Below are 16,192 nucleotides of genomic sequence, written 5' to 3' on the forward strand. Positions count from 1 at the left end.
AGGGATGTTTCCTTAGCATTCCTGTAGGAGCTTTTACTTCATGCTATTTTGTCTCCTTTTTACAGGAATGATGTGTTTAAGATTCACTGGCTAATGGCAGCTCTCCCTTTTACAAAGTCTCTGTCTTTAGTGTTCCATGCGGTATGTATAATATGTCCTCTTGGAGTTTGCGAAGCGGGAGTGGATGACGGGAAGGTGGAAGAGAAGTGTGGGGGAAATGGAACAAATGAGCCAGGATAAGCTGTATAAGAGGAAACAGAGCATGTATATTTATATCACCTTTCCTAATGAGAGATTTCAAAGCCCTTCCCAAACTGTTTATATAGGGCTCACTTCTCTCACCACTGAAATGCACATGTTCAGAGTTGCAACGTAAGAGTCCTGTACTAATACGGCAATGCAGTGTTTCTTAGAAGGGCAGTGAGTATAGGTTCTGTCAATTAAACATCTTAAAGAAGTTAAATTTAATCAGGGCATATAACTAATGTAATTGTTCTTGAAAATGGTTCTGTGGGAACTTCAAAATCATAATTGGCAGAGCTGTCAACCTGGCACAGATGTGTACACTTCTTTAAAAGACTCTGCAAGTGAAGAGTGCTGCCTAATGAATCAGTCCACTTTTGTGGAAGTCTGGGTTTTCTGTCAAGTCCTAATAAAGCTTGATTTATAATAGAGCTGATGAGATCACAGCCCAACATGATGTGACAATAAGCAAGGGTAGAGCAAATTCCATGAATTCTAAAGCTTCAGCCATCTGTGTCAGTTTTGGAATTTTAGGTCAGAGGGCTTCTTTAGCTTCATGGCTGTGAAGTAAACATGGACAAGAGAACTTGAATTTCTTGGTTTTATACACATTCTTCAGGACCATTTCTCTAGAAATCCATATTTGTATCTCACTATGCCATAGCAGATCTAAAATTAGAAGTTTTAAGTCATGGAATATCTCTAAAATCCTAGTAATGCAAAGAATCTGTTTGGATGTTGCCTTTCTGTTGGAAGGATCTTATTAATGAGGACAAACAGTTAATGTCTCTGGCACTAGGTTCAAGTAGTTCAACTCCAGGGAAGGCAAGAAGAGTCTTTATTAGGTTAATGCAGTTTAACTGACGTAACTAGTAAAATGCCAAGTATCTCAAATGCAAGCGGTCTTGTTAAATATAGACAAGGGCTGGATGTGACAAATGAGCGCCATCTAGATTAGTTTTACTAGGTTAGTCTAAAACCTGTACAAATTGGCAGCCCATCTATGGTGTCCTTCAGGGGGATGCCTTGGATGTGAATCCTGCACAAATTGCCGTTAGCATTCTAGTCAAGTTGAAACAGCCATTGCAAATGAAATGCATCTTCTAGTAGGGGTTGAGATTCTGCCGAAGGAGATCTGTGAAGTGACATCTTGTACCCTCTTGCTTCTAGATTGACTACCACTACATCTCCTCTCAGGGATTTCCCATCGAAGGTTGGGCTGTTGTCTATTACATCACACACTTGTAAGTATGACAACATAGTCCTCGTGTTCACTTGAGTAAGAATTGTATTGTGACCAGTTGCTGTAATATACCTCCAGTAAAGCCTTACTTGTGTCTGTATTACAAGTTAATTTTTTCCTTTAGGTGTGTATTGTGTTGCTACTTCTAATTAAACAGGATTTTGCTGTTCAGGTCCTCCTGAAGGATCTTTAAGTCAAGTGAGTTCAATATGGTACAGCCCAAATAAATTCACTTTTTTTCAGTAGCCAAGCTGTGGAGCTGAACCCATCCACTTCTGCAGAACACTAAAGTGATTTTTAACACTTAAAATTAAGGCAACATTTCAAATGTAAACTACAGTATTGTCTGTCTGGGACTTTACACAAATGGTTCCAGTCTCTACTATTTCTGCTTGGGGGGCAGGGGGATGGAATGCTACAGCAGAATCAAAATGAAATGAATAATTTGCTTCTCACTTCTAGTCCTGGTTTGAAAAAGGTAAAAACATTTGTTTCATGACAGTTGCTGTTCTGGACTTCAAAGAGAGGGACTGTCGGGAATCTTTTTGTATAGGACAATCCCTAGTAACTATTATTAGGTGTGACCTATTTGATGCTATAATGTAAGTTGGTGCTAGGTTTGAGAAAATAATGCAGTATTCACTTAATGATGAAAATTCTTGTTCTGAAACTGATCATAAAATTCTAATCTGGAAGGACTATATAAAATTAGTTCTGGCTTAAATTTCCTGACAAAATAATACACATGAAAAGAGCCAGCCAAGAACCTTAACTTGTTTACTGCCCTTCCCTGCTTTTGTGCATTTTATTTTTATTAAAACTGCTAACAAAGTAGTCATGTAAATTTCCCCCACAGTCGGATTGTTTTCTGTAAATTATCATTGAATTGATGGTAGCAATTTTAGAGGCAACTGTATCTTAATGTTAATGAGTCTGTCTGCTTTAATTCCATAGGGTACTAATGTAACACTTAAGTCAGAGCTCTAATTGTTTTGAAAACTACCAGAAGTCTGAAATTTCCTCTTTTTCAGTAACAGATCAATTGATTAGAACAGTGTAAGGCATCTTACTGACTTTTCATCCCCTAGCAGCTTAAGTCTGGTTCTTTTGTAACTTAGTGCAGGGTCTTCAATCTTCTTTGCAGCCAGTATGGGGAGGCTGCTGATGCTGCAGGCTGCATGCCAAGAAGCAGTCATCTTAATTTTAAGGGGGGTGCCTCTTAAAGCGCACCTACAGGGGGTTGGCACTTGCAGGTGGAAGAGTAAATGAGTTTCTAAAAAGAAATGCTTTGCTTTTCTACATTGAGGCTCTGTTGTGTAGCTTTTCATTCTGGAATCTCATTCCCTTGTGAGTGTGAAGGGAAGACGGTTGCCAGTTCCACTAGGAGACTTCAAATTCTCCTTCAGGCTTTTTTTTTTAAGATCATAATGACAGATGCATAACTCCCTCAGAATGCTAGCACTCTGTGAACGCTTGTAAGAAAAGTCTCACGTTCCTCTGCAGTGTGCAGGCATAAGTGAGTAAATCTGGTTTTCTGTTATAAATTAAATGTTTGTCAGTTTTTCTAAAGAAATACATTTGCTTGGGTTGGGGGTTTTGTTAAAATTGTCTGCACAAGAGATGACCAGGCAGAGTGGGAGTGAAGTGGGATAAGTCTGTCACTACAGGCATCTGTTCCTTTTTTCAGACTGAAGGGTGCTCTTCTGTTCATCACCATTGCACTCATTGGAACTGGTTGGGCTTTCATTAAACACATCCTTTCAGATAAAGACAAAAAAATCTTCATGATCGTCATCCCGCTACAGGTGAGAACAGATCTGCAAGAATCCATATAAACTTTTTACATTTCTTTCGTGATGTCTAGTTGCAGGTGTTACCTGTGATGGCAGGTTGCATTAGGGTACTGGCCATGAAGCTAGCAGTCTAAAATATTAGATTCTGTGAACAAGCCTGTCAACCCATTATTGGTGTGGTGGGGTTCAGGTTCCAGTCTCTTGGTCTCTGAAGATGCAGTGTGTGGTCACTCAAATGTCTTTTCTCCATGATGAGTGGCAGATACAAGGATTAAACAGTGGGTTTTGACTACATGAGATGCATTTACTGGTATTGGAGCAGAATTCGAGCCACAATTTGAATGATCAAACAAAAATCAAGGATGAGAGAAGACTATTGGCTTCTGAAATATTGGAACTGGGTGGGTTAAAAAAAACACTTAGTTGAAGAGTCTAGAATTGGGACAACAGAAGTAAATATCCCCAATGTATTGCATAGCCTGAGCTCCCCTTCTGCTCCAGAAGTGAAAGTAGACACAGGAACTGAAAGGGATAGTTCCAAGGCCTGTTGCCTCCAGTAGCATAGTCTTGTGGTCTTGCTAGTTTTGTTTTGCAAAATCAGATGCACAAATCTTAGCTGCCATTTGGACATCCCTAGAACTGGTGCTTCAGGCACAAAGGACTGCATCCCATACCCAGTTGAATGTGTGGGCCTGGAGTTTGGCCTTCAGAATGCATCTTCTGCCTGCGTGTGTGTATGCAGTCTTCCTTACATACTTCAGTGAATGCCTTCACTGCTTATCGCTGGCACTGCAGATCCAGCACAGTGGAGTGAAAAAAGATTCTGATCCTTTCTTGAACATCAGCAGAAATTTAATTCCAGTTTGTTCTTTTGGTATGAAATCTGTGAAGGTGTCATTGAAAACATGACCTTGTCACAAAAGTTTTTACAGAGGAGGTATTAAGTGTCATGACAGTTGATGCACAAGTTCTGTCAAGGAAATTAGGCTGACTTTTTTATGGAGCTGGCAACCTAGAAAATCAGTGCAATTAATTGCAATATATCTAGAGTCATTGGCAGTTTCTCTACAAGACACAATACACTTGGAGCTAATTTGGGTACCAAAGGGAGTACACCTGTGTTAGTAGAGCTGCTTGATCCAGGTGAAGAGCCAGCTATACTGCTGCTGGCACAAGAGCTACTAGATTCTGGGTTAACTTGGACATGTCTGCATCATAGTGTGTTGACCTTTGCAGACATACCCAGAGTTAAGGGTGGGACTCTATGATGGCACTTCAGCTCTTTGTTCTCAAACTGATAATGGCTTACTGTGCCCTGTAGGTCCTGGCAAATGTGGCATACATCATCATAGAATCAACAGAAGAGGGAACCACTGAATATGGGCTGTGGAAAGAGATCCTGTTCCTGGTAGACTTACTATGCTGTGGGGCCATCCTATTTCCAGTAGTATGGTGAGTTAATGCATTTGATGCACTTGGCTTTAAGGGTCCTGATTTCTTTGGGCAGTGTTGCTGAACTCATGGGTTTTGACTCCAGAGGGTGGGTCTCAAGGTGGTAAAAGTGCAGTGTAAAGCAAAGAAAGTCTCACTCCTCACTGAGGTAGAATATTCTTTGTTCAACCTCTTGAAATGCATACATTATGTAGGATCACATTCTGTTTTCTGGTTTGAAAATGTTTTTATTTTGAATAAGGGCTTGTCACCTGAAAAAAGATGAGAAGTTTTGGTTTGAGAAACTAATAATGTGGTATTGAGCTTTGGTTGACGAACACAGCTTGGTAGGTGGGTGTGAATTGGCAGGTGATCTGTTTGGCAGCTTGGAGGTGCCAGTGAATTAAGAAGGCATATTGAGTCCTGTCCCTAGAAGACCACAATTGAGCACCAGTTTGTTTTCTTGGCTTTCCACACAGGGAAGCAAAGGCTGAAAGGTTATGGAAACTGAACTTCTCCAAGGTCACTAGGTGTGAGGGCACTAAGAGGTTTGGGTCCGAAGCAGCGTAGGGAACACCTCTGAAGCTGCAGAAGTCTAGAAATGAATCAGAATAAGGGAAACAGATTGGGCAGTAAAACATCCCAGGATTCTTGCCTGTAGTGTGAGTATGTGAGCTAGCTTCTCTTGTAACCTCTGCCTTGCTGCCCTTTACTTCTGCTGGAAATTATCTCCTGGAGTAACAGGGGGTGCCAAGCTGATATGGAACTAAAATGGGGGACCCTAAAAGGTATGAAGGAAGAAGTTGCTTGCCTAGCTGCTATCCATGTTTTTTTCTTTTTTTATTCAGAGCTTTCTTTATGCACCTGAACTTTTTTTCAAAAGTGCTGGTCATTAAAGATATAGAAGCATGTTTTGTTCTAGTGATGTGGGATGGAAAATCAAGCAGCTAGATGACAACTAAATGGTTTTGGCTTTCATCCACAGTTCCTATGTATTTACTTCGCCGCTTGAAGGGAGGAATCCTGTAAGGAACATTTCCTTGCCCTTGTTCCACTCTTTTTGCCAAGGAAACATTGGCTAAACAGAACTAGGCTAAAACATAAATAACTCTGTTAAATGCTATCTTTGGTCCTTAAAACAGTCATTTAGCTGCAATGTTTATCTACTGAATTCCATTTTAGCCTTAATTAAATCAACAGCTTGATTTAAATGAGCGGATATAAATGGGCTGCTGGCTCCTTTGAATAATACAATTGGAAGAATTGTCATATTTTGATCCTTACTCCTCTAGTGTAACACAGAGGATCCAAACATATTGGAGGGATAACCTCTAGTTCTCTAAGTGTGCAGCACTCTCCATGTTCCTGACCTTACTCTGGAAAGCTGCTGCTCAAGATGGGTATGTTGCTCAGCAAATGGAATTAAGGAAATGGCAATAGAGTTCCACCTTGGTTTGCTTTGGTCAAACGGGGTTGTCTTTTATGCAGTTTAGTAGTTGGACAGAAGACTGTCTAAACTCATACTGTCATTTTGCCATAACATCTGTAGGATCTTTTAACAAATCATTGTGTGCCATCTACCCCCTCTCAAAAAAACCTGATGGTACTTTCAGGTTTATATATGTATTTTTATATGGACAGTGTAAATGAAGCGACTTCAATACCAAAGCATTAAGTTGTGTGGTGTTTTTCTTATGGTAAAGGAACACTTACTGGAGCATAGTGTAAAAATTGTTCTCACAGATGCACAGAGGTTTAGGGCTGGAAGGGACCTCATGAGATCGTCGGGTCCAGCTCCCCTGCTCTAGGCAGGAAAGACCGCTGGGGTCAAATAACCCCAGCAAGGTGTGCGTCTAGTCTCCTTTTGAAGATCTCCAGGGTAGGTGAAATGCACTCTCAGGGCTAGAAATGTACTTCTGCAACTCCATGGGTACAAAACCCTTTTTCTAGTAAGCTCTTGTATCTAAGGAGTTCCTCTCCTTTTGAACAAATGGCAGTATTGCCAAGATGTTAGTATACGTAGACATTAAGGTTTGGGGTTGAAATCCTGAGCTGTACCTGTGGATAAGTCTCATTGGAAATGATGGGATAACTCATCTCAGCAAGGTGAATAGAAGTTGGTCATTGAGATTCTGTTCCCTCAGGGTGGCTTTTGCACTTGTGACATTTACTGTTTAGAGTCATGAGCTGTGATCACCAGTTTCAGTGAAAAGAGCTTAAAAAAGCAGTAAGATGCCAACCACTTGGCAGCACTGTGAGTAGTAGCAGTTTTCTCATACCAGTGGAAAGTACTAAAATGAATAATATCCAAGCTGCTTATCTTCTTGGGTAGCTTTCCAGTGGGTAAAGCAGATCCTACTCATCTGTTTTTCTCAGCAGTAGAGGGCACTCCAGTGCTCCAATTTTAATATATCTGGCTTGAGGAGATGGAGATGGTAAAGAGTGCTAAGTATGCTCTAGTTACTTGATACTTCCCTTGCCACTAACCAGTTGTGGAACTCGCGTTGTCAGAGTTGACCAATGTTGAGTTAAATTTAGCACTCCACTATTATAGTGAAAACTTGTGTTTTACTTTCAGGTCAATAAGACACTTACAGGAGGCCTCAGCAACAGATGGGAAAGGTAAGTAATCTGCATCTTTTTTGCTGCTTCACACTAAATGTCAAAAACTGCTGCTGCCTGAGTTTCATCTTTCAATGAGCTTTAGGTTTCAAGTGTCTTAGAAATGTCTGTCCTTGAATGAGTGAGAGAGTGCTGATTTTTTTTTTTTTTTTTTAAACACAATAACCAATGCTGCTTGGGCAGCACTGAGATGCTTATACCAATAAGGTGTTTGTCACATGACTAACATCTGTTAGACAAACTCTCAGAAGTGGTACCTAAGTAAAGTGGCATTTCTCCTCGCTACTTTGGCTGCTGGAGTACCCTGTACATAAAACTTTTGCTGAAGAACCCTGCTGTAACCCCCTCTGCAGTATCTGAATTTCCTGGAAAGCAAATGGAGGTAGAGAGGGTAGATGGCTTGTCTGAAATGTCAGTGACTTCATAGCAAAGCTTGAAACAAATTTCAGGAATTGTTATCTTTACTTGTGTTCCTGTCCGGAAGGAGGGAACTGAAAGAACCTGTTTAGAAACTAGTGTAAATTATACAGCAGTGACTACTAAGCAAGCTCCAGCTGTTCCAAAGTTTCCTAACTTGCATATTTCTGTACTTCATCTTTATGGGGAGCTGGTCAAAGAGGGGAAGTATGTTTGACTTAACTGTCAGCTGCAGAAGTGAGGGGAAAGGGAGGTTGGAGCATAAAGCCTTTGAGGTGTTTGGCTTTCCTGACTTGTCCTCCTGCTTCTCTAGGATCAGTACTCAGCTCACATGATTGCAGATCTCCATCTCTTGACTAAAACTGGATCGCTTTGGCAATACCTAATACTCTCCAATACTACTGTTACTGAAGCCTAAACCTTCTTTTTCAGGAGGCAACACTGTTAATACATGCTATTGTCTACTCCTTGTTCCAACCTGTTTGCATGCTTCCATTTAACTACTTTTTATTCTCTTCCTCTATTCTATCTTTGCAGTTGCAGCTTTGCAGCTTCTTCCAGTGTGAGATAGTACAATTGCAGTTCATGTTAGCTATAGGTAGGGTGACCATACATCGTGGTTTGGCCAGAACATTCCAAGCTTTCGAAAGCTGGGCCCAGCTGGTTGGTGAAAATTAAAATGAGAGTCCTGGAATCACAGGGGCATGGGGTGCAGTCCAGCACGAGGAGACAGAGTGGCATGGTAGAGGCTCTGCCTCCTTGCCGGACTGTGCCCATGCCCCTGCTTGCTGGCTACCACTACTGATGCTGATTTGGGGTGGGGAAGGGGTAGGGCAGTGTCACAGATTTCCTTATGGTCACCCTAGATATAGGGTACATCAGTGATCTAGCGGGCAAATCGTAAAATTAGAAGCTTGGATACTGATTTCAGGTCTGTCACTGTCTTACTGAGAGACCTTGGGTGAGTTGCTTAATATTGGTTTCCCAGCTGTAAAATACAGATGATGGTTTGAAAAAAAGTAGCTTCAGGGATGCAGAATGTTGTAGAAGTATTAAGTATTAGATTTGCTACCAGAAATGCAAGCAAGAGCTGCTAGCATTAAACACTGAATGCAGACTTTTCTATAAGCAATTCTTCAATAAAACAACATGCCATGTTGACCCAGAATATGAATCTCCCTTAAAAATGTATATCTCTTTCTGGTCTGCTTTGTTATCTGTCTCTGGATCAAGGTATACTTAGATTCTAAGCTCTCTGGAGCAAGGTGTGGGAGTGTGTGTACACATGCATGGTGCCAAGCCCTCTGAGGTTTCTAGGTGCTGGTACATATGCCTGGTTATCTGGCGTGTCCTGAGTACAACACTGTTTTGAAATGAATTCTGACAATACGGAGATGTCTTAATTCTGTGTCTAGGGCCTACCTGCCCTAAGAGTGATGATCAGAGCCTGAGATCCAGTGTAATGGTAGCAGATCATAGTGCTGTGCAGTTGGCCAGTCTTTTTCACAAGATGGTGCTGTAGAGTTTGCTTAATGTTCAAATGAACTGACTGAAAGAGATAAATGAAGTGGCTGTCATCAGAGGTACCCAACATAGAAGACTTGCCCACAAAGCATGGGACATGAAAATCAAGATTCAAGTAAAACCTGAATTTTTGGGGGACATACATTTCAGTTTCAGGTTGTAGGTTGGAAAGGTACAACAGGTCTGGCTCTTAATGTGTCTTACAAGTATAGCTACGTCCCTCTGACTGTCAGAACCTCTGAGCCTTTTCTCTAACTTCTTTATTTTTGGTTGTGAGACTCCTGTTCGGTATGGCTAAACACTATTCAGTTTGCCATGGATATTTGATATTTGTTGAGGGGCTGTGACTTTATGCAATGCAAAGGTATGGCTGTTTTTATCCTTTCTTGCTGCATCCTCTGAACAGACAGGCTGCATCTACATGAGTGTGGATGTTTGTTTCCCCGGGGACAAGAAGCAGTGGCACACCTTGTGCCACTGTTGCTTCTCCCTGGGAAACACCTGTGCCACATGCCCTCTGACATGTGGTAGGTTACCCTGGGTGGGGTAGGGGAGGCTGGGACCAGCAAGCGTGCTGGCCCCAGCAGCTGTACCTGGGGTTCTGGGGGCCTTGGGGAGCTGCGGCCATGGCAGTCCTGCTACTTGGAGCCTGGCTGGCAGCCAGATCTCAGGATCTTCCAGCATCAAACCCCCCCACCCCTTGTACTGCTAGCTTGCAGTGCGGGGAACACCTGAATGTGTGGTGTGTGCCACTGTAGAAGGGTCTGTGGGTCTGCAGTGCCACATGCCCATGCTCATCTGGATGTGCTCACAGAGTGCATCTTTTCCCATAGGTCAGTTGCTTGCCATCTTTTTATAATGAAAAAGAGCATTGTGCCAGAAAGTTTATTGCTTAATTCTTAGTTAAGATACTAGTGGGGGCACCTGGGGCTTCATGTGACAGATATAAATGCAGTCATTAAAGGTAAAGTAATTATGCTATTGGTGATAGGATTCTCAGGAATATAAGTGGGAATCCTCCTGGTGAGAGGATTAACAGGAGCCTGGTGCCAGCAGTAGAATTGTGTGACGGGTCCCACCCTAGCTGACTAGTTCAGAGTATGAAAGATAATTTTGTTTGCATTATCAGCCAGACTTAATTTGCATTAATTTTTTTTAAATATAAAATGATATGCTTAGTTGAAATCATTATGGTCCTTTTCAATTCTGACTCTCTTGGGTAGTTTATACTACTGCTCTGAAGGCCCTATCTAGTCATGTAGGAAAAATGTGACTGGCCCTATCTGTAAATGGACTAGCATTCCTTTCCTAGATGAAGGTGAGATGGTCTCTCCTTATTAACTGGTGAGAGCTACTAGATTTTCTATCATGCACAGTAAGCGCAGTGCTGCATGTCCTAATCTGAATCTTGCAGATGGTGCAGTCCTGGTTGAACTGCTTGTCACCTTGCCGGTCTTACTAGCATTACCTTTGAGACTTCCCCTGTTTCTCTCTCAAACTTCATTGATTTATAGTTTGTTTTTTCTAAGTTTGGCTTCCTCATCTCCCTGCGACCAAACCCCATTATCACAGCAACTAGCTTTTCCATTTCCCCTCTTTGCACCTTGCCAAACTGTCCTCCTAGGGAGGCACTAGCTACCCCAGGGTCTTGATTCTAGAGGAGTTAGTTTGGTGATTGGCTCTAGTAACACTGATCAGCATAAACTGGTGGGCAATCAGCTCCATTGTCCCAAATTAGAAAACTACTTCTTCACTGGTTTATTTAATGTGGCCTTATCATCAAACCTGTCTAAATTTGCTTGTGCTTGCTTGATTAACACTACCATCTGGTTTCACTTCTTCTGTGTCCCTAGCCTTTATTTCATCTCCAGCATGCCAGCAGCCAGAGATGCTTCACCCCACTTTCTCTTATTCAGTTACCCTACTTCCTGTCTCGATCTTTGCAACCATACCTTGTTGACATGGAGGTCTCTGCTTCGCCTCTACCTCCTAGCTGCTAAATCCTCTTACCTTATAACCTTCCCACTGGTGAAGAAGACTTGGCTGCTTTAAGGAACCGTGCACAATTGTGATTCCTGTGCTGTTTGGAACAGTTGGATCAGGTCCCCAGGGACTCTTCAGCACATTATCCTAGCAGTCTTTCCCGCCCACACGTCCACTTAGCTGCATGTCTTGAACTATTTTAGCCGCATCTCAAACTGCGTGTTAGCTAGTAGCCCCCCTGAGTCTAGTTCAGTCGTGACTGCAGTCTGACTAGAATAGAAACTCTAAGTAAAAGGCTGCCTGACCAGTAATTGTATTTGCCAGTCACAGCTATGCTTGTTGCAGGCTCACTGGACCATCTACTTGCTCAGTAAAAGGGCCGCTAAATGCAGAGGTGGTTCAAGGCCAATTAGCCGAGATTAATTGTAGTGCATGTCTGGAAGAAGGAATAGTAGTTGACACTTGACTTTTTCCTATTGTTCTAGGAAAAATTCTTAGCTGTGTGGGCAGGAGGGACTGCCAGCTGGGTGTGGTTCAGACATGGTACCCGTACAATTGGAGTTGCTACTCTGCCCTGTCTGATCTTACTCCTGTAAGGCAACCTTTTATTCTCCTAAAACAAAATGATTGGCTGTTGTCCCGTTTAGCAATGGGTATAATCATTCCTCTAGGCTGTTTTTTTCCTCTCTTCCCAGTGTTTGGCAGTGCATTTTAGAGCCTATAACTTGCTTTGTGTGTTCTTTGCCAGCTTTTAAAAGCTTGGCTGTGCTTCTGATCCTTCCCCAAATCTTTGCTTTCCAGACAGGATTCATTGGGCTGTCTGATTCAATAGTTACTGAAGATCAAATCTGTCTTGTTCACAAATCTAAATGCTTAGCAGTTTCCTCTGGTGGGTATGAAGGGAAGCAACCCTGCAGATTCCAGTGAAATGGCTTGTACGCTTTGTGTCTCATGCATCTACACTCACATTTTAGTCTCAGGGTGTTGCAAGAACTATGCATGGAGGAGTGAAGGGAGTACTGTTTAGTAAAATTTCTGCTTTTGAGACACTTTCCTAAATTCGCGGTTGCAATACACGTCCCCTTAAACTCAATAACTTTACTCTTCAGTATGCTGAAAGCCCTTGGTATTGTTGGACAGGGTGAAGAGGAAGAATACTGCTGAAGTTTTTGTTGTGCCCCTCTCCTGTGTATGTGAAGAGAGATATGAAAGTTGGTGCAGTCTGGTCACGAACTGCTAGCTATTTTCTTGAAGCATTGCAGCATGCCAAAGTTGGCAGCAATATTAGAGGAAATACTTTGCAGCTAGTAGCTCCCAGGCAACCTTCCCTGTATGCTCTGCAGTGGGCAGATGATGATGAATTCCTTCATGCCTGCCCCCTAGTTTAGAAAAACTTGATCACTCTTCACTTTTAGCCCCTCTACTCCTGCTGCTACATCAAAGAAACACTGAATGAAGGGCATAATTGTGCAGGATGCAGCAAACCCTCTGCTCCTAATGGCGGCAGGGGTACTTGGCAGGATCTGACCTTGAGTGGGGCAGGGGGGAGACACGACTTTTTGAGCATAACTGAGGGGGTTGCGAGTTAGGGGAGTAGACCTGTCAAATGTTTCCCTTGGAGATCTGATAACGTACTTGCAGGTGTCACAGATCTAAGTTAGGTTGTATGACTGCTCTGATGGTTTCATGGCCTCACGTTTAGAGGTGCTAAAATAAGACATTTTTTCCCTGAGGTTTTTACTTGCGAGTGTGCATGTGACGTGAAACTTGTGTACCAAACTCTCCTCTTTTTCCTACTAGAGTTTAGACTGCCGATCTCTGTGCCCTGCTTGATGCATATGCTTGGTACCAGAGCATATCATACTGGCTGCCATGCTAACCCAACCCGGCTTCCAAACTCCGCTTCTGGGCTTGGAATGTTTTACCAGCACTGAACCTGCAGCAACTCGGGGCAGTTGCATTCTTCAGTTACTCTTACAATGGGCAACAGGAAGTAGGCACATACTTTACTTAATCCTTCGGGGATAGGAGGAAGGGAATAAGGAATCTATTTGGGAAGCTTCTAGTGTATTTTCTGCTGTTGGCGTGATGCACTTGTAGTGGGTTAGGACTGCCATAGCATGCAGTGCATTCTAGCTTTTTCTTAGTGCTGTTTGTTCTAGATATTCCATTCACCACGTTCCATTGCATGCCACACAGTTGTTTGGACTGGGTCTGCCTGTGTCCTGAGCCACAATCCTTATGGCTATTGCATAAATATTCTGTAACGGTCAGACTTGCTCGTCAACAAAGTTTTGTCTGCCGGTGTGCTGGGCTGTGATGGACAGTCTGACCTTTTTTTCCCACCTTTGTAGCCTGTTGTAGCATCTGAGATCAGCGTAGTAGACACTTGGAGCGAGACATTCTTCTTTCCAGACTTTTGTGTTGTGCCATTTTTGATCGATGCACATCTGAATATTGCAGGTACATGCTGTTTCAAATGGAGACGGAGAGGGGAACTGGCAGAGCCAAGATGTAAGTGTTATTACAAACCAATGAGACACCTTCCTGTGAAGGGAATTAATTCATTAAATCCCTCCAAGGAGGGGTTGAAACATAACTGTGACTTTTCCTAATTAGTTATTGCACTTTGTAGAACTTGAGGGGCCCTCCTTCAGTTCTCTGTACTGCTCTCCAGTTAAGCACGTTGTCCCTTAAAGAACCACTACATACTCGCCATGTTTCAGGGGTGTTGTTTGTAGCTGTGTTGGTTTAGGGACGTGAGTAGATAAGGTTCTTTGGGTAAATGTGATATCTTTTATTAGACCAACTAATATTTAATTGGTCAAATAAAAGATATCACTTTTACCTGAAGAAACTATAACAGTAATTTAAGGATCAGTTATAGCAAGCCTGATTATGAGCAACTCTTATTAATGGCCTGTGTCTTTATTACAAGACCAGACCCATGAGTGTTTAAAGCTGTCTTGCTTAAACCAGAGAAGGAGCGTAACGTCAGTTTCTCTACATACTTGCCAAGCCTTCATTAAGTTGCTGTGTGCATCTTGTCCTTCTCCAGCACTCCTGTCTTATCAGAGCTCCAGATAGGAAGCCTATCTGACTTCTAGGTTATAAATGCCAGCTGCTGTCCTGGCATAAATTCCCTCTACAAAAAGTTGTCAGTGGCTTTATATGTCCCATTCTAGTTACAGTATCTGGGCCATGTGGGTAGATGGGTTTTAAACTTACTTAGTGATCAGTCACGGCAAGACTTGACTGGGTTGCTACAGAGTTGAGTGTATTCAGTTTGCCAAAAAAAAATTGCATGAGCTACTGATCACCAGTACTCGTGGAACTGCCATATTGTCATTTTTAATCTCTTCAGTGTAGGACCATACTTTTAATTTGGGGGACAGAGAAACTGGCTGATCCTCACGGCAGTACATAAACATTGGTTTTTGTCCCTGGTGCAGTGAGATGGCATCTGAACGCAGCTGAAGAAAGCAGCACGTTCTGATTATTTGAGCAAGCTAGCTTCCTATAACAGTTTCTTCATTTCCTTTCATAACTGTTGTAGTTTCTGTCTTCCCCATCTCTCCCCAAACCACAGGTGAGCACTGGGTATTGTGAAGCTGCATATTGATTATCCCTAGACAGAGATTTTTCAGAGCAGAGTTCAGTCCCTGTCAACTCGGGGAATATGCATGATGAGTTTTAATTGGCAATCAGGTCTTTTGCTGTCATTGCCCTTTTCCCCCTGTATGAATCATATAGCATAACTCCTGCAAATGATGAGTCAAGGACTACTGAGCATCGATAGACTGGAAGTTTGAATCACAGCAGCACTGCAATGCCCGCCCCCTCACCCACCAAAAAAATTAAGTCTGAGCATTCTAGTATTTGTGTTCAGTCTTTGGTGAGGGATTTAGTGAGAGAAGGGACCGGGGGGGTGGGGAAATGACACAGGAGTGTATTAAGTCGCAAGCTCTTGGTCGTCACTCAGGCATAATGTTAGATGGTGTTATGCTGCATGGCATTTCTTACTCTGATCACTGAGTAACTCCTTCAGAGTGGGACATCGGGGGAACAATATGCCAGTTCCTATGCTGCACTCATGCTTATGAGTAGGCTTGGCAGATTTGAGTTTTAATAATTTTGACTGATAGTATCAATGTTTATTTTTAAGCATTTATTTAGATTTTTATTTATTTAAAACTTTCAGGATTGTTTGAAATCAGGGGTGTAGAGGGCAGACAATTCATTAATGACAGCATACTATTATTAGTAGTACAGTTTAACCGCCTGCTGTGACAAATGTAACTATCACCAGCTGAGTGGCAGAGCTGCCATCAGTCCCGGCTCTGCTTGTCTGTAGCTCCCTCGTCTGCTTTGCCACATCATCTTCCTTTGTTCCCAGTCCTCTGGGGTTTCTGGGAGTTGCAGTCCAAACTACAGTCAGCATTGTCCTGTCATTGCATACTTCATCATTTTTCTTGCATTCCCTTTCTATAAATTTTGACACTTACTGATAGAATTAATTTTTCATCGGTCTGTGTGTGAGGTGAAATTGGCGTTTATCGACATTCACCGATTAAAAATTAAATTTTGCCAAGCCTACTTATGAGCAGCTCTTATTAATAGCTTGTGTCTCTATTGCAAGACTAGAGCCGTGAGTATGTAAAGCTATCTTACTTAAACCAGAGACAGAGTGTAACTTTGAGTTGTGGCAAGGAGGAGGAGCAGCAAAACTAATCTCATTGGGCATTTGTACACGTGCACGTGCTGCAGCACCAAATGCTTTTAAAAGCACCTGGTGCTGTGGTGCATGCATTTGTATAAATGGCAAAATGCACATCAGTGCTGAGAAAATGGTGGTGGTGCACTTTTTGAACTAAAACACATTGAAGGTGTGTTAGTTCAAAAGTACACCACTGCCATTTTCTGCACGGTGATGTAC

The 16,192-nt window shown here is 42.3% G+C and overlaps 1 protein-coding gene across 2 annotated transcripts in view; it reads left to right on the forward strand.

Moving 5' to 3' along the window:
• The window catches only part of GPR107 (G protein-coupled receptor 107), a 54,914-nt gene that overhangs the window by 15,610 nt on the left and 23,112 nt on the right, over nt 1-16,192 (forward strand). The window contains exons 10-15 of one of the 2 annotated variants that reach the window (XM_019475730.2): nt 66-141; nt 1,414-1,487; nt 3,174-3,291; nt 4,601-4,731; nt 7,289-7,332; nt 13,720-13,770. In XM_019475730.2, coding sequence (XP_019331275.1) covers nt 66-141; nt 1,414-1,487; nt 3,174-3,291; nt 4,601-4,731; nt 7,289-7,332; nt 13,720-13,770 — 494 coding nt within the window. The remainder of the gene's footprint in view (nt 1-65; nt 142-1,413; nt 1,488-3,173; nt 3,292-4,600; nt 4,732-7,288; nt 7,333-13,719; nt 13,771-16,192) is intronic. The other variant, XM_019475731.2, reaches the window with a different exon arrangement.

The sequence above is a fragment of the Alligator mississippiensis genome, chromosome 12 (genome assembly GCF_030867095.1).
Source record: "Alligator mississippiensis isolate rAllMis1 chromosome 12, rAllMis1, whole genome shotgun sequence".
Lineage (NCBI taxonomy): Eukaryota > Metazoa > Chordata > Crocodylia > Alligatoridae > Alligator > Alligator mississippiensis.